The following is a 21,135-nucleotide window of genomic DNA, read 5'->3' as shown; positions in this document are numbered from 1 at the left end:
AACCTTGAGTCCATAGTAAGTGCCGCTTCTCAGCAGCAACTCAGGTGTCCTCAGCACTATCAGCAGCAGCAGCAGCAGCAGCAGCAGCAGCAGCAGCAGACGCAGCAGCAGCACAATCAGCAGCAGCAGCAGCAGCAGCAGCAGCAGCAGCAGCAGCAGCAGCAAACCTTGAGTCCACAGTAAGTGCCGCTTCTCAGCAGCAACTCAGGTGTCCTCAGCACTATCAGCAGCAGCCCTATCAGCAGCAGCAGCAGCAGCAGCAGCACTATCAGCAGCAGCAGCAGCAGCAGCAGCAGCAGCAGCAGCAAACCTTGAGTCCATAGTAAGTGCCGCTTCTCAGCAGCAACTCCGGTGTCCTCGGGGGTTTCCAAAAGCTGCATTTTGCTTCGGGGGTTCCGCCGGCTTTGCAGCTGCCGCACTTCACGTACTTCTTGCACCCTGCACGCAAACCCTAAACCCTAAACCCTAAACCCTAAACCCTAAACCCTAAACCCTAAACACTAAGCCCGAAACCCTAAAGCCTAAAGCCTAGATGCTGAAGGCTGAGGGCAGTTCCGTGAGGGGGGCTCCACTGGCATTCGTGCTGCTATGGTTTAGGGTTTAGGGTTTAGGGTTTAGGGTTTAGGGGCTGGGGCTATCCTTGAAGACTGGCTGTATGGCTCGTGACAAAATTAGGGTTTAGGGTTTAGGGTTTAGGGTTAGCTTTAATGGAAGCAGAGCCTGTGGCTCCTGAAAGAACTAGGGTTTAGGGTTTAGGGTTTAGGGTTACCTTTAATGGGGACAGAGGTTTGTGCCCCTGAAACAACTAGGGTTTAGGGTTTAGGGTTTAGGGTTTAGGGTTACCTTTAATGGGGACCGAGGTTCGTGCCCCTGAAACGATTAGGGTTTAGGGTTTAGGGTTTAGGGTTTAGGGTTTAGGGTTACCTTTAACGGAGACCGAGGTTTGTGCCCCTGAAGCAACTAGGGTTTAGGGTTTAGGGTTTAGGGTTTAGGGTTTAGGGTTTAGGGTTACCTTTAATGGGGACGGAGGTTTGGGCTCCCGAAAGGACTTTTCGACAAGACAGAGAATTGCAAAGTTCATTTCCATCAGCATAAGAAAGCTGCGGGAGAAGAGCAGCAGCAGGAGGCATTGGTGCTGCTGCTGCTGCTGCTGCTGCTGCTGCTGCTGCTGCTGCTGCTGCTGAGGCCTCGGGGAGAACTGCGGGGGCTTCTGCTGCCGGCGCTGCTGCTGCTGCTGCTGCTGCTGCGGGCTTTGCTGCTGCTGCTGCTGCTGCTGCTTCCTCGCCAGCCTCTTCCTCCTCCTCCTCTTCTGCTGCTGCTGCTGCTGCTGCAGGTGCTGCTGCTGCTGCTGATCCTTCTTCTGCTTCGCTGCCGCCCTCGCCCTCCTCCTCATTAGGGTTTAGGGTTTGAGAAGAATTAGGGTTTAGGGTTTCCTCATTATCACTTTTGAGCTGCAGAAAACCCCCGTAAACCCTCGAGAGGCCCAGGGGGGGCCAGAGGGAAGAAAAAGCAGCAAAATTGGAGTTTGCGAAGCGCTGAAACCCTGAATTAGGGTTTGGCGAAAACCCTAAATCGGGGTTTGGCGGCAACCCCAAACCCCCGTCGGGGGCCAGCGGCGCTTGCAGAGAAACAGAAGGGTCTAGAGATTCAGATTTGTAAACCCTAAACCCTAAAAAGAGGAATAGCAAAACCCTAAACCCTAGACAACTTCTGCTGCTGCCGACGCTCATCTTCAGAGCCCACCAAGCCGCATCCTAAACCCTAAACCCTAAACCCTAAACCCTCGCCACGGCTAATGCGAAGGCCAAAAAGGCAAAGAATAACCTCGTTTTAAGAAAGGCAGAGTTTAGGGTTTAGGGTTTAGGGTTTGGGGTTTAGGGTTTAGGGTTCGTAGGCCTGACTGTCGGCGGCGGTCGGAGACAGCGTCGAGCTGACGAGCGAGGGTTTAGGGTTTAGGGTTTAGGGTTTAGGGTTTGCGCTCGATAAAGAAGACAAATTAAAGCGAAAGAACAGTCTTAATAAATTGCAAGCCAGACACTGAAGAGCACTCCAAACCCTAAACCCTAAACCCTAATCCCTTGGAGGGTCCAGGCCGGTTGCTCGCGCAGCGAACCGCTGGGGCCCCCTAGGGTTTAGGGTTTAGGGTTTAGGGTTTAGCGTCTTTACAACTTTATGCATTTATGCAGCGGAATATAAATTGCAAAGCCAATAAGCGGCGGCCTAGGGTTTAGGGTTTAGGGTTTAGGGTTTAGGGTTGTTGATCTCCCATTCCCGGTGGGCGTCTTCGTGCGAGGCTGAACCAGACCACTGAGCCTCCAGAGCCCAAACCCTAAACCCTAAACCCTAAACCCTAAACCCTAAACCCTAGTTTAGGGTTTATTTCTTTTCGCGCTAAAATGCGGTCGCCTTCTCAAACCCTCGCTACCGCCGACACCCCAGCAGCCCCCGCCTCTCACCCCGGCCTCGGGCTTGTGAGGGTTTAGGGTTTAGGGTTTAGGGTTTAGGGTTTAGGGTTTTGAGAAGATGAAACACCAAACTTGCCACAGGGGCCCCTCCCCGGGGGCCCCCTCAAGACACCACTCAGACATGACGGCACCCGACACAAACCTTACCCGAGTAAACCCTAAACCCTAAACCCTAAACCCTAAACCCCAAACCCTAAACCCTAAACCCTAAACCCTCGTTGCTAAGCCCTCTACTGGAGAATAAATGGCAGGCGAGTGTGTGTGCTGAGATGTTTGAAAAGTGCAAACGCCTCTCCTGCTGCTGCTGTTGCTGCTGCTGCTCACTTAACAGCAGCAGCAGCAGCAGCAAAAGCAGCAGCAGCAGCAGCAGAAGCAGCAGCAGCAGCAGCAGCAGCAGGTCATCCCTGGGCGCCTGGAGTCTTCGCGTTTCTGGCCTTGCTTCGAGGGTTTAGGGTTTAGGGTTTAGGGTTTAGGGTTTGTGCGTTGGCGCAGGACAGCGACTTGTGGTCTGTAAGCACAGCGCCGGAAGCAGCAGCAGCAGCAGCTGCTGCTGCTGCTGCTGCTGCTGAGGGTTTGGCCAAGGGTTTAGGGTTTGCTGCTGACGAAATCAACAGCGAATTAGGAGACCTTATTGGCGGCATGCAGCGCTACCACCACCTCGCAAACACCCTCGCAGGTTCCTAAACCCTAAACCCTAAACCCTAAACCCTAAACCCTAAACCCTAAACCCTAAGCTCCAGAGCCTGAGGATTTCTCGCACCTGCTCTCCCTCCGCGCCCCTTCCAGCGGCGGTCGCTCGCACGCACAACCAGGGTTTAGGGTTTAGGGTTTAGGGTTTAGGGTTTAGGGTTTAGGGTTTAGGGTTTGCGATTAGGGGGCATGGACCTTGTGTCGGTGGTTGAGGGTTTGCGGCTGAAGAGCTCGCAGCTGCAGCAGCAGCAGCAGCAGCGGCTGCGGGAGAAGACGAAGCAGCAGCTGCAGCAAGCCAGGCTGCGGGCGCAGCAGCAGCAGCAGCAGCTAAGAGAAAAGCTGATGGCTAGCCAGCTAGCTGCGAAAGACCAAACCATAGTTAGGCTCCAGGTAAACCCTAAACCCTAAACCCTAAACCCTAAACCCTAGGCGCGTCGCGGAGGGGCGGCAGTTTTGCGAGGCGCTGACGCCGCCATCTAGGGTTTAGGGTTTAGGGTTTAGGGTTTAGGGTTTGGGGTTTGCGCAGGCGCAGCTGCGGGCTGCTCAGCAGCGGGCCACGGAGGCGTCAGCTTCTGCAGCAGCAGCTAGCCAGCAGCAGCAGCAGCAGCAGCAGCAGCAGCAGCAGCTGCTGCTGCTGCAGGGGCTTGAGCTAGACCTTTCGCCCACTCCTCGGGGGGGCCCCCGGGGGGCCCCCCGGGGGGGCCCCCTAGCTGATTTGCATGAGAGCTGCGAAGCTCTTGCTGCTGCTGATCCTGCTGCTGCTGCTGCTGCTGCTGCAGCAGCAGCAGCACTGGACCCTGCTAGCCGGCTGCGGCTTGAACTGGAGGAAAAGCTCTTAAGTTTAAAAAGCTGCTGCTGCAGCAGCAGCAGCAGCAGCAGCAGCAGCAGCATTTCAATTCCGGCCATGAACGAATGGCTCAAGCTCAACCTTGCAGCGTGGAAGGCTCTCCAACTCCAAGTAGGGTTTAGGGTTTAGGGTTTAGGGTTTAGGGTTTAGGGTTTAGGGTTTAGGGTTTGGCAGTTGGGGAGTTCACTGCCGCAGCAACTCTTTGCAACGCGCACTTCACGCACCAGCACCTCAGAGCCAGGGTTTAGGGTTTAGGGTTTAGGGCTTAGGGTTTAGGGTTTAGGGTTTAGGGTTTAGGGTTTAGGGTTTGTGCAGGCCCCTTTGCGAGGGTTTGCGCTGCCGGAAAGAGCCACGGAGAAGACAGTGCAGCAGCTGCGGGAAAAAGTCGAAGCAGAAAAAATAATTCTTTTCAAAACCCTCAGAGCACTGCAGCACGAAACCCTCAGATTCGTCAAACAGGTGCTGCTGCTGCTGCTGCTGCTGCTGCTGCTGCTGCTGCTGGTTGTGCTGCTGCTTCTACTCCTGCTGGTGGTGCTGCTGCTGCTGCTGGTTGTGCTGCTGTTTCTACTCCTGCTGGTGGTGCTGCTGCTGCTGGTGGTTGTGCTGCTGCTGCTGCTGCTGGTTGTGCTGCTGCTGCTGCTGCTGGTTGTGCTGCTGCTGCTGCTGCTGATTGTGCTGCTGCTGCTTCTGGTTAAGCTGCTGCTGCTGCTGGAAGTGCTGCTGTTCTGTCTTCTTGCTGCTGCTGGCCAAGGCGACTAAGGCTTCGCTGCTGCTTCTGCTGCTGCTACTACTACTTTTGCTGCTGCTGCTTCTCAAAGCTAGCTAGCTAGCTAGCTAGCTAGCTAGCTAGCTAGCTAGCTAGCTAGCTAGCTAGCTAGCTAGCTAGCTAGCCAGTGTTTTAGGATATTTTCCGTTTGTTTCACTTTTTAGATATGCGAAACTCCGTGGCGTTTTGAAGAGCAAAAGAAGGAAAAAGAAGCAGCAGAAGCAACAGCAACAGCAGCAGAAGCAGCAGCAGCAGCAGCAGAAGCAGCAGCAGCAGAAGCAGCAGACAAGCAAAAGGCAGCAGAAGCAGAAGGAAGGCTTCTTGCTGCAGAGGTTCGCAAGCTGCAGCAGCAACTCGAGAGAAGCAAAGAAGACCTGCATAATGAAGAGGTTAGCAGCAGCAGCAGCAGCAGCAGCAGCAGCAGCACAAGCATCAGCAGAAGCAGCAGCAGCAGCAGCAGTAGCAGCACAAGCAGCACTGGCACTGGCAGCAGCAGAAGCAGCAGCAGCAGCAGCACGGGTAGTGTTTGTGTTTTGCTTTCATTCAGAATGAGAAAGAAAAAGCAGCAGCAGCAGCAGCAGCAGCAGCAGCACAAGTGCAGCAGCTGCAGCAGGAAGTTGAGAGGCTGGCACGTTATGCAGAAGATAAGCAGCAAGAAACAAAACAATTAAGAGAAGATAACAGATCTGTGAGCTGCTGCTGCTGCTGCTGCTGCTGCTGTTGCTGCTGCTGCTATTGTGGAATTGCTGCTGGTTTTGTTGCTGTTGTCGCTGCTGCTGCTGCCTGTGTGGCTGCTGCTGTTGTTGCTGCTGCTGCAGCCTTTATGGCCGCTTTTTCGATCGTATTGCTTTTGCAGCAGCAGCAGCAGCAGCAGCTGCTGCTGCTGCCTTTCGTGCGTGTCTCGCATTCCTTCACTGCCGCTACTGCTGCTGCTGCTGCTGCTGCTGCTGCTGCTGCTGCTGCTGCTGCTGCTGCTGCTGTTTGTGCGCGCAGCTCGCGGAGTCGCTGAGGACGGCTCAGGAGCGTTTGAGTGAGGGCGCAGCAGCAGCAGCAGCAGCAGCAGCAGCAGGCGCGGGGCCGCTGCAGGACTTGGCTGCGCTGCTGCAGCAGCAAGAAGACACAATCCAAAGGGCGCTGCTGTCAAGGGCCCCTTCCCGCTTCATAATCCGCAGCAGCAGCAAAAGGTGGCTGCCCAGCAGCAGCAGCAGCAGGAGGCTTCCGAGCTGCTTGCGGAGCCGCAGAACTACTTCCTTTGCTGCCAGCAAAGCCACCAGCAGCAGCAGCAGCAGCAGCAGCAGCAGCAGCAGCAGCGGGGGGGAGGAGAAGGCCGCCACTGCAGGCAAAAAGAAGCAGAGGAAGCCACACACAAAAACGCGGAAGCAGCAGCAGCAGCAGCAGCAGCGGCAGCAGCAGCAGCTCGAACTGCAACAAGAGCAGCTGAGACTACAGCAGCAGCAGCAGCAGCAGCAGCAGCAGCAGCAGCAGCAGCTTCTCACGGACCGGAGCGTTTCCGTAAGCACTGACTTCATATCTGGGCTGGAGGCAGTGTTGTCTGCTGCTGCTGAGGGTCTGCGCTGCGTGGAGCTGCTGCAGCAGCAGCATCAGCAGCAGCAGCTAGCAGCAGCAGCAGCAGCAGCAGCAGCAGCAGGACTGGGGGGCCCCCAGCCGCAGCAGCAGCTAAACTACCTCGAAGAAACTTTGCGCAGCATTGCGCAGACAGCTGAGGGACTTGCTGCGCACTGCACCTTCGCCCTATTCAGCAGCAGCAGCAGCAGCAGCAGCAGCAGCAGCAGCAGCAGCAGCAGCAGCAGCAGCAGCAGCAGCAGCAGTCGCAGCGGTCTCTTTCTTCTGGGGACGCTTCAGAGATTTGCCGCGCGGAGGTGAAGCAGCACTTTCATTTAATTAATTATTTTTATTTTAAATTTAATTTTAATTTTAAATTTAATTTTAATTTTAATTTCAAATTTAATTTTAATTTTAATTTTAATATTTTAATTTTAATTTAATTTTAATTTCTGTTTTTGTTTTCAATTCTATTTTAGTTTTTGCTCTTTGCCTGTATTATCATTTTTTATTATTTTAAAAACCATTTATTATTTATTTTTCATCTATTCTTATTGTCAACTATTTATTTATTTATTTATTTATTTATTTATTTATTTATTTATTTATTTATTTATTATTTTTAATTTATTAATTTATTAAATTTATTTGTACTACTCACTGGGTTTGTGTTTTTTTCTTTCTTTTAATCATGCTAGGGTTTAGGGTTTAGGGTTTAGGGTTTAGGGTTTAGGGTTTGCGTGCTGCACAGGCTCGGCTGCAAGAGGCTTCCTCCTTATTAGTTGCTGTTGAGGCCGCCCTGAAGCCGTCAGAGCAGCAGCAGCAGCAGCTGCTGCTGCAGCAGCAGCAGCTGCAGCAGCAGCAGCAGCAGCTGCAGCAGCAGCAGCAGCAGCAGCAAGTGGCGCTGCTGGGCATGGGGGGCAAGGATTATCTTGAGGCAGAAAACAAGGCACTGGTAAGTTAATTTAATTTGCATTAATTAATTTATTTTAATTAATTGATTTATTTTAATTAATTAATTAATTTTAATTTATTTATTAATTTTAATTTATTTATTCTTCTTATTTTAATTAATTAATTAATTAATTTGTTTATTTTAAGTTGTTTACTTCAGCAGCTTTTAATTCATCTGGCCCCCTTCGTGTTTGCAGCAGCAGCAGCAGCAGCTGCAGCAGCAGCAGCAGCAGCAGCAAGTGGCGCTGCTGGGCATGGGGGGCAAGGATTATCTTGAGGCAGAAAACAAGGCACTGGTAAGTTAATTTAATTTGCATTAATTAATTTATTTTAATTAATTGATTTATTTTAATTAATTAATTAATTTTAATTTATTTATTAATTTTAATTTATTTATTCTTCTTATTTTAATTAATTAATTAATTAATTTGTTTATTTTAAGTTGTTTACTTCAGCAGCTTTTAATTCATCTGGCCCCCTTCGTGTTTGTTTCTTTTTCGTCTTGCACTCTGTGAGGGTTTAGGGTTTAGGGTTTAGGGTTTAGCGTTTAGGGTTTAGGGTTTAGGGTTTGGGGTTTGGGGTTTGTGGTCTGCAGCGCCAGCAGACGCTGCAGCTGGAGTCTTCACTGGAGCTGCTGCAGCAGGAGCTGAAGCAGCTGCAGCAACAGCTGCAGCAGCAGCAGCAGCAGCAGGAGCAACAGCTGCAGCAGCAGCTCGACCAGCAGCAGCAGCAGCAGCAGCAGCAGCAGCAGCAGCAGCTGCTGGTGACGCTGCCGCAGGGAGCAGCAGCAGAAGCAGAAATGCTAGCAGCAAAAGAAACAGAAATAAAACTTTTAAAAATTAATTTCAAAAAAAGAATTGATGAAGAAAAATCCAAACTTGCAGAAACTGTCATCCAACTCCAAATGGCCTACGAGCAGCAAATCAACGTAAACCCTAAACCCTAAACCCTAAACCCTAAACCCTAGCGTGGGCGCTCGGGCTTCCTCTGCAGCAGTGGGAAAACACAAACGGCCTTTTGCTTCCAATCGGCCACTGCAGCAACAGCAGCAGCAGCAGCAGCAGCTGCTGCTGCTGCTGCAGTTGCTGCTGCTCCTTTGATCCCTGTTTGTGCTCTCGCTCTTGCATCCCCCATCCCATCCTGCTGCTGCTGCTGCTGCTGCTGCTGCTGCTGCTGCTGCTGCTGCTGCTGCTGCTGCTGCTGCTGCAGACGTTGTCCAACAAGCACAAGGTGGAGCTAGCTGAGCTGGAAGCAGCAAACAGCAGCAAAATAAATGAATTGGAAGTTGAAATCAGCAGCCTCAGGACGCAGCAGCACAAGCAGCTGCAGCTGCTGCGGCAAAACGAGGAAAAGGGTCAGCCTGCTGTTGCTGCTGCTGCTGCTGCTGCTGCTGCTGCTGCTGCTGCTGCTGCTGCAGATGCTGGTGCTCGTAAGCATGCGGCTGCTGGAGCTGCTGTTGCTGCTGCTTCAAGCGCTGCTCCTGCAGCGTCTCCCGTGGCTGCTGCTGCTGCTCTAGAGGGTGCTGCTGCTGCTGCTGCTGCTGCTCTAGAGGGTGCTGCTGCTGCCGCTGCTGCTGCTGCTGCTTCTGCTGCAGGTTTGCTGCAGCCCAGTATAGAAGAGTTAAGGGCCGAGTTAGCTGCTGCTCGCACGCAGCTGCAGCAGCAGCAGCGGCAGCACGCAGCAGCTCTGGAGGAGGAGCAGCAGCGGTTTGCTGCAGCAGAGAAGGCGCTGAGGGAGCGCCTGTGGCAGCAGCAGCAGCAGCAGCAGCAGCAGCACGAGCTGCTGCTGCAGATGAGAGAAGGAGAATTTAAATCTCAATTAAATAAACAAAAAGCAGAAGCAGAAAGAGAGCTAAAGGAGGAAAGAGACAGAGCAGACCAAACCCTCAAAAACACCCTAGAAGGTAACAAACCCTAAACCCTAAACCCTAAACCCTAAACCCTAGACAGGCAGTACAGGCCCTTCAGTTCCGTTTCCTCCTAGCATCTGAGGGTTTAGGGTTTAGGGTTTAGGGTTTGTGTCCCGGGCAGCGCTGGCTCTTGCGAAGCTGCAAAAGGGCCGCCTGAGGGCTTAGGGTTTAGGGTTTAGGGTTTAGGGTTTAGGGTTTAGGGTTTAGGGTTTGGGGTTTGCAGAGCACGGGCGAGCGGTGGAGCGACTGCGACTGAGTCATCTTTTGGAACTTCAATCAATAAAAGACAAAAAGAAAATAAAAGAAAAGTTGGAAGAAGAAATTGAAAAAGGAAAAGTCCATTCAAGTGCTGCAGCAGCAGAAAGAGCCCTTGCAGACGCCCTCAGCAGCCACAAACAAGTGAGGGTTTAGGGTTTAGGGTTTAGGGTTTAGGGTTTGGGCACAGGGCTGAGGGTTTACGATGTAGGGGTTAGGGTTTAGGGTCTAGAACCTAGGGTTTAGGGTTTAGGAGCAGCGAGGGGGTTCGCCACGGCAGCTAAGGTTTAAACGTAACGGTTTAGGGTTTAGGGTTTAGGGTTTAGGGTTTAGGGTTTATGCAGCGCCTAGCTCCATAGCTTGGCCTCTACGTCAAGGCACTCGTGCTGAGGGTTTAGGGTTTAGGGTTTAGGGTTTAGGGTGGGCCTCTCGCGTAGAAGAACTAACGGTTCTGCAGCTTTATAGATCCAACATGCACTGCTGCTGCTGCTGCTGCTGCTGCTGCTGCTGCTGCTGCTGCTGCTGCTGCTGCTGCTGCTGCTGCTGCTGCTTCCTGCTGCTGCTGCTGCTGCTGCTGCTGCTGCTGCTGCTGCTGCTGCTGCTGCTGCTGCTGCTGCTGCGCTTAGGAGATGCAGCTGCTGCAGCTGCAGCACTCCAACGAGCTGCAGCAGCAGCGGGCTTCGCATGAAGCAGCAATATGTGAAATTCGGGGGGGTTATGAAAAGCTGCTGCTGGAGCAGCAGCGGGGCGCAGCAGCAGCAGCAGCAGCAGCAACAGCAGCAGCAGAGCAAACCCTGCAAGCAGCAGCAGACTCTTTTGCTGCTAAACTCAAATCAACAGAAACCCTCTTTCAAGAAAGACTCAAAGAAGCTGCTGAAAGTGCAGCACAAGAGAGAGAAACCCTCATTCAAAGGCGCGCTAAACCCTAAACCCTAAACCCTAATTTAAACCCTAAACCCTAAACCCTAAATTAAACCCTAAACCCTCACGACACAGCAACGTGATGGCCCCCAGGGACTGCAGGTAACCGCGCAGGAGGCTATAGCAAGGCTGAAATTTTGTCTTTATGTTTGAGGGTTTAGGGTTTAGGTTTTAGGGTTTAGGGTTTAGGGTTTAGGGTTTGGGGATTTTGCAGGCACAAAGAACGTGTGGAACGGCTGATGGCTAGGCTTGCTGCTGCTGAGCAGCAGCACCTGGAGCAGCAGCAGCAGCAGCAGCAGCAAATATTTGCGCTGCAGCGCGAGGCGGAGGAGCTGCAGCGGCAGCAGCAGCAGCAGCAGCAAGAAGCAGCAGAGCTGCAGCAAGCCAGGGACGCAGAAGTTGCTGCTAGAGATGCACTGGCGCAGCAGCTCTTTCTGCTGCAGCACAAAGCAGCAAAAGGAGCAGCAGACAAGGCCTGCCAAGCAGCAGCAAACACAGAAGCAGCAGCAGCACAAGTAGATCCCCTCGTGCTGCAGTACCTTAGAGACACCGACGCACACCAGCAGCAGCAGCAGCAGCAGCAGCAGCTCGTGGGCTTTTCAGATACCGAAGAAACACCAGCAGCAGCAGCAGCAGCAACAACAGCAGCAGCAGCAGCAAGAAGCCCTGTACCTAAGCTGCTTGCGGGCCCGGCGCCCTCACACCGAACTGTTGTTGCTGCTGCCACTCAAACGCAGCAGCAGCAGCAGCAGCAGCAGCAGCAGCAGCAGCAGCAGCAGGAAGAAGTGCTTGCAGCAGACATGGAGCAGCAGCAAGCTGTTCTCTCTGCGAGAATTCAGCAATTAGCGCAGCGGGCAAAAGCTAGGCCCTACGCCTTCCACAAAGCAGCAGCAAATGAAGCAGCAGCAAAAGCTGCTGCTGCAGCTGCTGCTCCTGCTGCAGCTGCAGCTGCTGCTCCTGCTGCTGCAGCTGCTGCTCCTGCTGCTGTTGCTGCTGCAGTGGCGCCTGCAGCTGCAGCAGGGCGAGAAACTCCCCTGCTGTCGAGACAGCACAGCGGCTCTGCTGAAGGCCGCAGCAGCAGCAGCAGCAGCAATAGCAGCAGCAGCATCAGCAGCAGCAGCAGCAGCAGCAGCAGGCAGCAGCAGCAGCAGCAGCAGCAGCAGCAGCAGCAGCAACAGCAGCAGCAGCAGCAGCAACAGCAGCAGCAGCAGCAACTGCAGCAGCAGCAGCAACTGCAGCAACAGCAAAACACTTCGTTGCAGTGGCCGCTCTTTTCGTTTCTTCAGCACTTTTGCTGCTTACAGACCACGGCGCAGGCCCTCTCAAACCCTAAACCCTAAACCCTAAACCCTAATTTTGTGGCTTTTGTTCTTAAACCCTAAACCCTAATTTTGTGGCTTTTGTTTTGCTGCTTTGCTGCTCAGGCGATTTCTTCTCTAGAAGCTCTTTCCCGCCGCATTTTGCGCGCAGCGGGAAACCCTAAACCCTAAACCCTCACAAGACCCTAAACCCTAAACCCTAAACCCTAGGAGCAAACGCTTATGCTTCTGCTGCCTGCACGTCACGCGTTTGGGCCTGTAACGATATACGCTGATTCAGGGTTTAGGGTTTAGGGTTTTGTGGCCGCTTCAGAACTCCTTACCTCCGTGGGCCCCCGACTCTATACGCTGTTTTGGGGTTTAGGGTTTAGGATTTCTAGCGAATTTCCTGAGAACTCTTCCTGCCAGAAAACCCTAAACCCTAAACCCTAAACCCTAGGCGGCCCGAGGGTTTTGCAGCACCACCCCACAGCGAAGGCAAAACCCAAAACCCTAATTTCCCAAACCCTCATTGAAAAATGGCAATGGCTTATAGTCTAGGGTTTAGGGTTTAGGGTTTAGGGTTTAGGGTTTGTGGGGCATTTGTTTGCCTCAAAAAGAAATTTGTTTTTTTTTTTTGCCCCTCCAGCAGGGGGCATGAGAACTCTGTGCGAATTAAAATGTCAAAAAATAATTGAATTAATTTTCTAAATTAAATAATTATTTCTTTTTTCTATTTTGCTACTGCCATAATGCAAAGTCCTCCAGCAGCAGCAGCAGCAGCAGCAGCACAGCAGCACAGCAGCAGCAGCTGCAGCAGCAGCAGCACCGCAGCAGCAGCAGCAGCAAAATAGGAAAGCTGGCATTTATTGTGCAAAAAACAATTCTATTATTCTATTTTATGAAACAAAACAAACCAATGCATATTCTTTTAATTTACAAAATTAAATGAAATGAAATTAAATTAAATTAAATTAAATTAAATTAAATTAAATTAAAAAAATAAAAAGTTTTGGTGTTTTGCATGCAGAGCTTAAAACATTTATGAAGTAAAAATTGCAAAGATTGCATTATCTACTTGAAATAAAATAAACTTCAAATAAAATAAATTTCATTTAATAAAATGAATTTCATTTAAAATATATTTATTTAATTAAACTATTTAAACGCAAAACCCCACAAATTTGGGTGTACGTACACCGCAGCTTGCATGCATGCGCGTACACCGGAGCTGCGGTGTACGTACACCGCGCATGCAAGTGCACTTTTTAAAACTTAAATTAAAAATTTGAAATAAAATGGCATGTTTATTTAAATGCCATTAATAATATGTATTATTATGTATTAATAATGGCATTTTAAAATGAAATGGCATCTTTATTGCATTTAAAATGATTTCCTTTAAAATGACATTTTGTTGTTTAGCGTGTATTTACATGAAGAGGTGTACATACACCCAAAAAGTATGTTTGTACTGCCAAAATTGAATAAATAATTCATTTAAAGCACTTTTAAAAGCCCATTTAATCAAATATTTTATTTTTAATGGTATTATTAATTTTAAAATCATTTAAAGTACTCAAAATGGCATTTAAACTCAAAATTCCGTTTTTTTCGAACTTGTGCCGGGTGTACGTACACCCCATGCACGCGCAGCAAACAAAAAACTTTCTGGAAAATATTTTTTAATTTATAAATAAAAATAGTAAATGAATTAAAAGGATTTTTTTATAAATTAAAATAGTAAATGGACTTCAAGGATAATATAAATAAAAAACAAAACAAGATTTATTAATACTTCTTCAACTTTGCTTTTAAATGCACAAAATGCACACATTTGAATTAGAGTTTTTTGAATTTAAATTTTTTGAAGTTTTTATTTAAATTTAAAAACCATTTTTAAAGTTTTTATTTAAATTCAGAAGAGAAAACAATTCAACTAATTCGCAACAACGCGCAGACCCATAGTCCGAAATTTAGGGTTTAGGGTTTAGGGTTTAGGGTTTAGGGTTTGTAGATATCTATGGGACTTTTTGGATGCACATCGGAGCAGTGTATATACACTTAATTAGATTGGAAATATTTTAAAAACACTTTCCAAAATGTTATTTTAAATATTTTTAATTTTCATTTTTTAAAAAATTTAAATAATGCATTAGTTGCTTCCCAAGGGCCACTTGGCTGCTGCAGTCCACAGAGTTTGTAGGCTATACACAGCAGCAGCAGCTGCTGCAACTGGCAGCAGCAACAGCAGCAGCAGCTGCTGCAACTGGCAGCAGCAGCAGCAGCAGCAGCGGTTATACTAGGCATCTTGGCAGCAGAAGCAGTAAGTGGCAGTAGAAGGTGCCTTTAACAGCAGCAACAGCAGTTCGTCCTAACAGCAGTAGCAGCAGCAGCAATAGCAGCAGCAGCAGCAGCAGTAGCAGCAGCAGCAGCAGCATCAGCAGAAGGCGTCCACCACAACAGTACCAAAAGCAGCAGCAGGTGGTTTTTGCTGCAGCAGCAGCAGCAAGCACCCAACCCCGCTCCAGCAGCAGCTTCAACCGCTCAACTCTACAGCAGCAGCAGCAGCAGCAGCAATCGTCCAATCCTGCAGCAGCAGCAGCAATACACAACCAGCAGCATCAGCAGCAGCAATACAGAACCAGCAGCATCAGCAGCAACACCACCAGCTCACTGGCAGCAGCAGTTGCTACAGTACGCCGACCGCAGCAGCAGGAACAGCAGCAGCAGCCGCAGCAGGAACAGCAGCAGCAGCTGCAGCAGCAGGAACAGCAGCAGCACACCTCTTTTTCTCAAAGCACAGCAGCAGCACTATCTACAAACGCGTCTGACTAATAAACAGCAACACAGCTGTAGCAGCAGCAACAGCTGCAACAGCAGCAGCAGCAACTCTGCCCCCAGTGACAGCAGCAGCAGCAGCAACAGCAGCAGCAGCGAGCGTCTGCACTTAACAGCAGCCTCAGCCGCAGGAATCTGCGTCTCTAAGACGGCAGCAGCAGCAGCAGCACCAGCAGCAGGGGGCTTCTTTAACAGCAGCAGCAGCAGCAGCAGCAGCAGCAAGGGGCTTCTTTAACAGCAGCAGCAGCAGCAGCAGCAGCAGCAGCAGCAGCAACTCTCGGAAGTGGCATCTGAATTGACTTATTGTCTCCATTGACAACTTCGAAAGTCAACCGAGAAGGACCTGCCACTGCAGCAGCAGCAAACGCTGCAGCAGCAGCAGCAAACTCGAAGGACAATGAAGAAAGAATTTGTCTTTTGCTGCTGCTCGGATTTATAATTGGATTTTAATTCTCCAACTTCTCTCCGAGACTCCGCGCTCCTGCGCACTGGGGTGTACGTACACTGCTGCTGCTGCTGCTGCTGCTGCTGCTGCTGCACACTTCGGGTGTACGTACACCCCACGCCCCACACTTTTGCTGCTGCGGCTTTTCGCCGAAACTCCGAAACTTCTTTTCACTTTTCTTCTTTCCAAAAGATCCCCTCCAATGAAAAAAAAAAAAACAAAACGCCTTCAAACCTTCAACTCCAACTCCCTCGCCACCCTGCTGCTGCTGCTGCTGCAGCAGCTGCTGCTGCTGCAGCAACTGCTGCAGCAGCAGCAACTGCTGCAGCAGCAACTGCTGCAGCAGCTGCTGCAGCAGCAACTGCTGCTGCAGCAGCAAACGCAGCGTCTGCCGCGGGAGCTCCCGATTCGGCTCCCGGGACAGATGCCACCGCAGCTGCGGCTGCGGCAGCTGCTGCGTTTGCTGCTGCTGCTGCAGCAACAGCTGCTGCTGCTGCAGTAACAGCTGCTGCAGCAGCAGCAGCTGCTTCGTCCCTCCCTGGCCAGCGAGCTGAAAGTCCTGTTGCATTTTGCTGCTTCGAAAGCGTCTCTTGTGCTCAAAAGACTTGCAGGCAGCAGCAGCGGTTTTGCTGCTGCTGCTGCTGCTACTGCAGCTATACTGCTGCTGCTGCTGCTGCTGCTGCTGGCCTCAACAGGCCCTGCTTGAACAAAACTTCAAGCCTTGGCCAATTTGCTGCTGATGGCTTTGAACCAATGGTCCACTGGACCCGAAAAATGCATTAAAGAATTCTGCATCACTGCATGCAGTCTGCTGCTGCTGCTGCTGCTGCTGCCCCTGCTGCTGCTCCTGCTGCTGCTGCTGCTGTGCTGCTGCTTCAACAGGATGTCTTTGCCGCCACCACCTTCAGCTGCTGCTGTTCTGTGGCTGCACCTGTGCGTGCTACTGCCACCGCTGCTGCTGCTGCTACAGCCAGCACTGCCGCCGCAACTGCTGCTGCTGCTGCTGCTGCTGCTGCTGCTGCTTCCTGCTGCTGCATTGCTTCCCCAATAATGGAAAACAGGAAAAAAAAAATAAACCTACCTACAGTTTACCTTAATAATAATAAACACATTGGCGACAGAGAACAGCAAAAAAGAATCAGCTGCCTTCTCTTGATAGTCGCCCTCTGTTGCTGCTGCTGCTGCTGCTGCTGCTGCTGCTGCTGCTGCTGCTGCTGCACTTCCTGCTGCTCCCCCTGCTGCTGCTGTTGCGGGCTGGCGAAACAAAAAACCGCCCCAGCTGTTTGTCAGGCCTTGACCAGATCCATACGCAAGCAGCAGCAGCAGCTTGGAGCCGCAGCAGCAGCAGCAGCAGCAGCAGCACCGGCAGCAAAAACAGCAGCAGCAGCTGCAGACTTCTAGGACAACTTTGTTGCGCTCCGGTATATAAAGCAGCAGCAGCAAGTTCTGCTGCTGCTGCTGCCTGCTAGGTGCTGCTGCACTTCGTGCTGCTGTTCTTGCACCTTGCTGCGCTCCGGTATATAAAGCAGCAGCAGCAAGTTCTGCTGCTGCTGCTGCCTGCTAGGTGCTGCTGCACTTCGTGCTGCTGTTCTTGCTGCACCTTCTGCCGACTTTATTGCTGCAAAAACGCTGCTGCTGCTGCTGCTGCTGCTGCTGCTGCTGCTGCTGCTAAAGCAGCAAAAACTTCAGCCCATGCATTTGGCTAATGCTTCACTGAGTTGCTGCGAAAGCCCATGAATGGCCACCGCTGCTGCTGACTTTTCCTTGCTGCTGCTGTCTGCTGCTGCTGCTGCAGCAGACTGCAGCATGCAGCAGCAGCAAAAAGGATCTTCTGTGTCTTCCCAAGAATACTTCAGCCGCGGCAGCAGCAGCAAATCCATTTCTTCACCTTCCACAGATAAGTCTGGCGGGGGCTGCGGCCGCAGGCAGGGCGGGGGGGGGCAGAGATAGCTGCTGCTGCTGCTGCTCCTGCTGCTGCTGCTGCTGCTGCTGTTGCTGCTGCTGCTGCCGTCGCTCGCGCTGGTCACAGTTGTGCTGCTCGTGCTGTTGCTGCTGCGGCGGCGCTGCTCACTGACAGCAGCAGCAATTCCCGCCGGGGCAAAATCGCCGGCTGCTGCTGCTGCTGCTGTTGCTGCTGCTGCTGCATCAGCAGCAGCAACAACCGGAGCAGCAGCAGCAGCAGAACCCGCGAACGCCGACCCCTTCGCAGCTGCTGCTGGGCTCCCGGGAACTCCGATGCGGCTCTGGGCCGTCTGCTGCTGCTTAGCAGCAGCAGCAGCAGCAACCTCTGCTGCCGCTCTAGCGTCTCTTGTATCCTTTGTTGCTGCTGTGTCTGCTGCAGTCAGCTGTCCATCCGCTGCTGCTGCTGCTGCTGCTGCTGCTGCTGCTGCTGCCTGGCCCTCATCAGCAGCAAGGCAGGAGTCCTGCACCGGGGAGGCGTTCGCCGCCCAAGCACCGTCGGAGCTCCTGCTGCTGCTGCCGCTGCTGCTGCTGCTGCTGCTGCTGCTGCTGCTCAGCAGCTCTTCTGCTTCAAAAAAACGGAGAGGGCCCCTCCAAATGCACTGCTGCTCCGCGGCGCCATGGGCAGCCAGCGAAATGGGTAAAGGAGGAAAAGTCCGCAGGCTAGGAGCAACCATGCTGCTGCTGCTGCTGCTGCTGCTGCTGCTGCTGCTGCTGTTTTTGCTGTTGCTGCGGTTGCTGCTGAAGAAAACAATAATCACGCTTTGGCGACCTTGCTGTTGCTGCTCCCTCCTTTAACTCTACCGTAGCTGCTCCTTTGGCTGCTCTTCCTACTGTTGCTGTTGCTGTTGCTGCTGCTGCTGCTGCTGCTGGCGTTGCTGCTGTTGCTGCCGTTGCTGCTGCTTCCGCTGCTGCTGTTGCTGCTGCTGCTGCTCCGGGCTTCACTGCACCGAGGTCGGCGTCCTGAAGGCAGCGTACGGGGGAACTAAGTCTGCATCTTTTGCGGCGCTGGCTGGCTAGCTAGCTAGCTAGCTAGCTAGCCAGCTACGCAGCAGACAGCTAGCTAGGGAGCTAGCTAGGCAGCCAGCTAGCCGGCTAGCTAGCCAGCTAGCCAGCTAGCTAGCCAGTCAGCCAAACGGCCACCCAGCTAGCTAGCTAGCTAGCTAGCTAGCCACTAGCCAGCTAGCCACTCGGTGACAGCAGCAAACGAAGAGTGAGGAGAGAGAAGGAGAAAGAGACACCGAGAGAAGCAGCAAAGTTTTTTTGAGAAAGAAACAATAATTCTAATGGACTAATTCTCGTCTTTTGCTGCTGCTTCTGCTGCTGCTGCACCAACTCTTCACAAATCAAAAGAAATAAAACTCCGACAAATCCGCAAATGCGAAAAGGGCTTTGTGGGGAGTCGAGGTGTCTATACACCTCAGCGCATGCAACGCGAGCGGCCAGTCGAGCGAGGAGCAGCAAAGCAGCAAAAAGAGAGGAAAACGAAAGCGAAAAGCGCAAAAAAGAGAAATAAAAGAATTAATTTCTTCTTTTTAAACAAAAAATATTAAAAAGAGTTCAAAAAGAAACAAAATGATCCAAAAATTCGCCAAAAAGACCCAAAAACGCGCAAACGCGAAACCCACACATTCACCAGGTGTACGTACACCCCAGCGCATGCAGGCAAAATGAAAGCAAAAAATTAAAATAAATAAAAACAAATAAATAACAAATTAAATAATAAATAACAAATATTATAAGAGGAGGACTTCAAATTTAAATTAAAAGGAAAACAAAAATGAAACGGATTTAGAATAAATGCAAACTTCACTTTCAAATCTACAAAGCAGCAAAAAAAAAACTGCAGCAGACACTGCAACTGCAGCAGCAGCAGCAACAGCAGCAGCAGGAGCGGCAGCAGCAGCAGCAATGGCAGCGGTAGCAATAGCGGCAGCAGCAGCGAGAGCAGCAGGAGCAGCAGCAGCAGCAATAACGCCAGCAGCAGCACCAGTAAGAGCAGCAGCAGAAGCAGCAACCGAAATGGCAGAAACACCAGAAGCAGAAACAGAGTTAGCAGCAGCAGCAGCAGCAGCAGCAGCAGCAGCAGCAGAAGCAGCAGCAGCAGCAGCAGCAGAAACGAAATGATGCAGTTTTACATCAGCAGCAAGACACGAGATTATCAAAATAAGAAATTTGAAAGATGCATTTAAAGAAAATGTAAAAGTAATTAAAATTAAATAAAAGCCATTAAAGAAGAATAAAGAAATAAAAAAGAATTAAAACAAATTAAATAAAATGGCCAAATGAAACCGAGACAAAATCAGATACAGAAGATTCAAGCACGCGTTGCTGCTGCTGCTGCTGCCGCTGCAGCACCAGCAGCAGCAGCAGCAGCAGCAGCAGCAGTTTAAGCGAGGCAGCAAAACAAGCAAAAGCAATGGAGAAAATAATAATATAAATTGAGAAGAATTAATTAAAATGCATTTGAGCAGCAAAAGCAGCAGCAAGAAGAGACCCCACAAAGTGATTTTGCATATAAAGAGAAGTAGCCTGCAGCAGCAGCAGCAGCAGCAGCAGCGGGAGGTGCCGCTGCTGTTGCTGCTGCTGCTTTGCTGCCGCTGCTGCTGCTGCTGTTGCAGCAGCAGCAGCAGCAGCAGCTTCGCAGCGAACCACTTGCAGCTGCTGCCTGCTGCAGCAGCAGCAGCAGTGGTGGGAGCTGCTGCTGCCGCTGCAGCGCCAGCAGTAGCCGCAGCTGCAGCAGCAGCAACAGCCACAGCAGCAGCAGCAGCAACCGCAGAAGCTGCAGCAGCAGCAGCAGCGCAGTGCACCCACCTCTGTCTTTAGCTTCTGTTTCGGAGCTTCCGAGCAGCAGCAGCAGCAAAGCCGCAAATCTTGTCGGGAGCAGCAGCAGCAGCAGCAGCAGCAGCGGCAGTTGCTGCTGCAGCAGCAAATGGACAGAGACAACGCAGCAGCAAGACACTACAGAGACAGACACAAAACCAACAGCAAAAAACTCAAAGCACGAGACCCCACGCTCGCAACTGGCAGCAGGCGCTGCAGCTGTTGCTGCTGCTGCTGCTGCTGCTGCGGCGGTCCGTCCAGTGGTGCTGCTGCCGTCTGCTGCTGCTGCTGCGGTTTGCTGCTGCTGTTTCCTTCCCTTTTCGGAAAACAAAGGTCCAAAAAACACCAAGAAGAAAACAAATTGACTCAAGTGATTTTAATTGAGTTAATTGCTGCTGCAGAGCTCAGCAGACACCCCAAATCCCGCGAAAGAGCAGCAGGAAAGCAGGCTGAGGTGCAGCAGCAGCAGGTGTGCCCCGGCGTGTGCTGGGGCTGCTGCTGCAGTTCCTGCTGCTGTTTCTGCTGCTCTTTAGACTCTTTTTCGATTTATTTCGTTTTATTTCAACTAAAACTTCATTTTTAATTCAAATAATTCGAAAAAAACGCCTTTTTTTAGCCGCAAACGCTGTACATACACCCCAAACCACCGGCCGAGCCGCAGCCTCCCCACCCGCCCGCCGAAGTCCGTTCTCCGCCATTTGAAGCTCCTTTTTCCTTTTTTTTTAATTCATTTAATTCAAATAACAAAAACAATTCATTTAAAAACTTCGGAGTTTCTTTTGGGAGAAAATTCCGCACTAAACGTCGCCGCGCGCCGCCAGCCGGCGGCGCACCGGTGGTCTCGCTCCCGTGGGGTACGTACACCGCAGCAGCAGCAGCAGCAACTGCGGCGCTGCAGCGAAAACAAACCACTTTTTAAAAGTTTAAATTAATTTAAATGAAGAAAATGAAGAGTTCTTCTCATTTGAATCGTCTTTGGCGGCAGTTCCGCGCGAAAGAAGAAATAAAATGAAAGACAAGACCAAGACACTGGACCAAGAGGCGCCGCCTCGCCGAGGTGTATGGACACCTCAAACGAGACAGACGCCAAAACCCGAACTAAACCCAAAAACGAAAATAAAAACGCAAATTTGGAATTTAAAATGTAAAATTAAATCAAAATAAACATTTTTAATTGCGAATAATAAGTCCATTTGCCCCGAGTGCTGCAGCGTCTGTAGTTGCAGCGCCTGCAGGTCGAGTGTACGGACAGCTCGGCGAGCCGGTGGTCTCGAAACTGCGTTTTAACTGTTCATTTTCCATTTATTTATTTATTTATTTGTTTATTTATCATTCATTTATTATTTATTTGTCATTTATTTGCTTTTTACTTCCCCGGGAACTGCATTTGGCCCCGTCT

The 21,135-nt window shown here is 51.0% G+C and overlaps 6 protein-coding genes across 6 annotated transcripts; 3 read left to right on the top strand and 3 right to left on the bottom strand.

Annotated features, from left to right (window-relative positions):
- Window positions 1–420: 420 nt before the first annotated feature.
- Window positions 421–1,393, bottom strand: ENH_00063170 (hypothetical protein; the record flags this gene model as incomplete). Its single annotated transcript, XM_013582121.1, has 2 exons — window positions 421–438; window positions 1,013–1,393. 2 exons carry the CDS (start codon window positions 1,391–1,393, stop codon window positions 421–423), a joined length of 399 nt encoding a protein of 132 aa, XP_013437575.1.
- Window positions 1,394–2,396: 1,003 nt separating this feature from the next.
- ENH_00063160 (hypothetical protein, conserved) lies at window positions 2,397–10,378 on the top strand (the record flags this gene model as incomplete). Its single annotated transcript, XM_013582120.1, has 16 exons — window positions 2,397–2,471; window positions 2,958–3,141; window positions 3,340–3,545; window positions 3,682–4,113; window positions 4,318–4,461; window positions 4,933–5,157; window positions 5,316–5,456; window positions 5,762–6,280; window positions 6,529–6,648; window positions 7,083–7,286; window positions 7,483–7,581; window positions 7,881–8,213; window positions 8,495–8,639; window positions 8,880–9,188; window positions 9,418–9,593; window positions 10,076–10,378. The coding sequence occupies 16 exons, from the start codon at window positions 2,397–2,399 to the stop codon at window positions 10,376–10,378; spliced, it is 3,615 nt and encodes a 1,204-aa protein (XP_013437574.1).
- Window positions 10,379–10,452: 74 nt separating this feature from the next.
- ENH_00063150 (hypothetical protein) lies at window positions 10,453–11,710 on the top strand (the record flags this gene model as incomplete). The annotated part of the gene is made up of 2 exons (XM_013582119.1): window positions 10,453–10,472; window positions 10,585–11,710. 2 exons carry the CDS (start codon window positions 10,453–10,455, stop codon window positions 11,708–11,710), a joined length of 1,146 nt encoding a protein of 381 aa, XP_013437573.1.
- Window positions 11,711–15,190: 3,480 nt separating this feature from the next.
- Window positions 15,191–15,991, bottom strand: ENH_00063140 (hypothetical protein; the record flags this gene model as incomplete). The annotated part of the gene is made up of 2 exons (XM_013582118.1): window positions 15,191–15,492; window positions 15,886–15,991. The coding sequence occupies 2 exons, from the start codon at window positions 15,989–15,991 to the stop codon at window positions 15,191–15,193; spliced, it is 408 nt and encodes a 135-aa protein (XP_013437572.1).
- A 648-nt stretch (window positions 15,992–16,639) lies between these two features.
- On the bottom strand, window positions 16,640–17,590 carry ENH_00063130 (hypothetical protein, conserved; the record flags this gene model as incomplete). Its single annotated transcript, XM_013582117.1, has 1 exon — window positions 16,640–17,590. The coding sequence occupies one exon, from the start codon at window positions 17,588–17,590 to the stop codon at window positions 16,640–16,642; it is 951 nt and encodes a 316-aa protein (XP_013437571.1).
- A 1,123-nt stretch (window positions 17,591–18,713) lies between these two features.
- Window positions 18,714–19,040, top strand: ENH_00063120 (hypothetical protein; the record flags this gene model as incomplete). The annotated part of the gene is made up of 1 exon (XM_013582116.1): window positions 18,714–19,040. The coding sequence occupies one exon, from the start codon at window positions 18,714–18,716 to the stop codon at window positions 19,038–19,040; it is 327 nt and encodes a 108-aa protein (XP_013437570.1).
- Window positions 19,041–21,135: the final 2,095 nt, after the last annotated feature.

This window comes from Eimeria necatrix, genomic scaffold, assembly GCF_000499385.1.
Source record: "Eimeria necatrix Houghton genomic scaffold, Enh_scaff564, whole genome shotgun sequence".
Classification (NCBI taxonomy): domain Eukaryota; phylum Apicomplexa; class Conoidasida; order Eucoccidiorida; family Eimeriidae; genus Eimeria; species Eimeria necatrix.
This window is presented reverse-complemented; position numbering and strand designations above follow the sequence as displayed.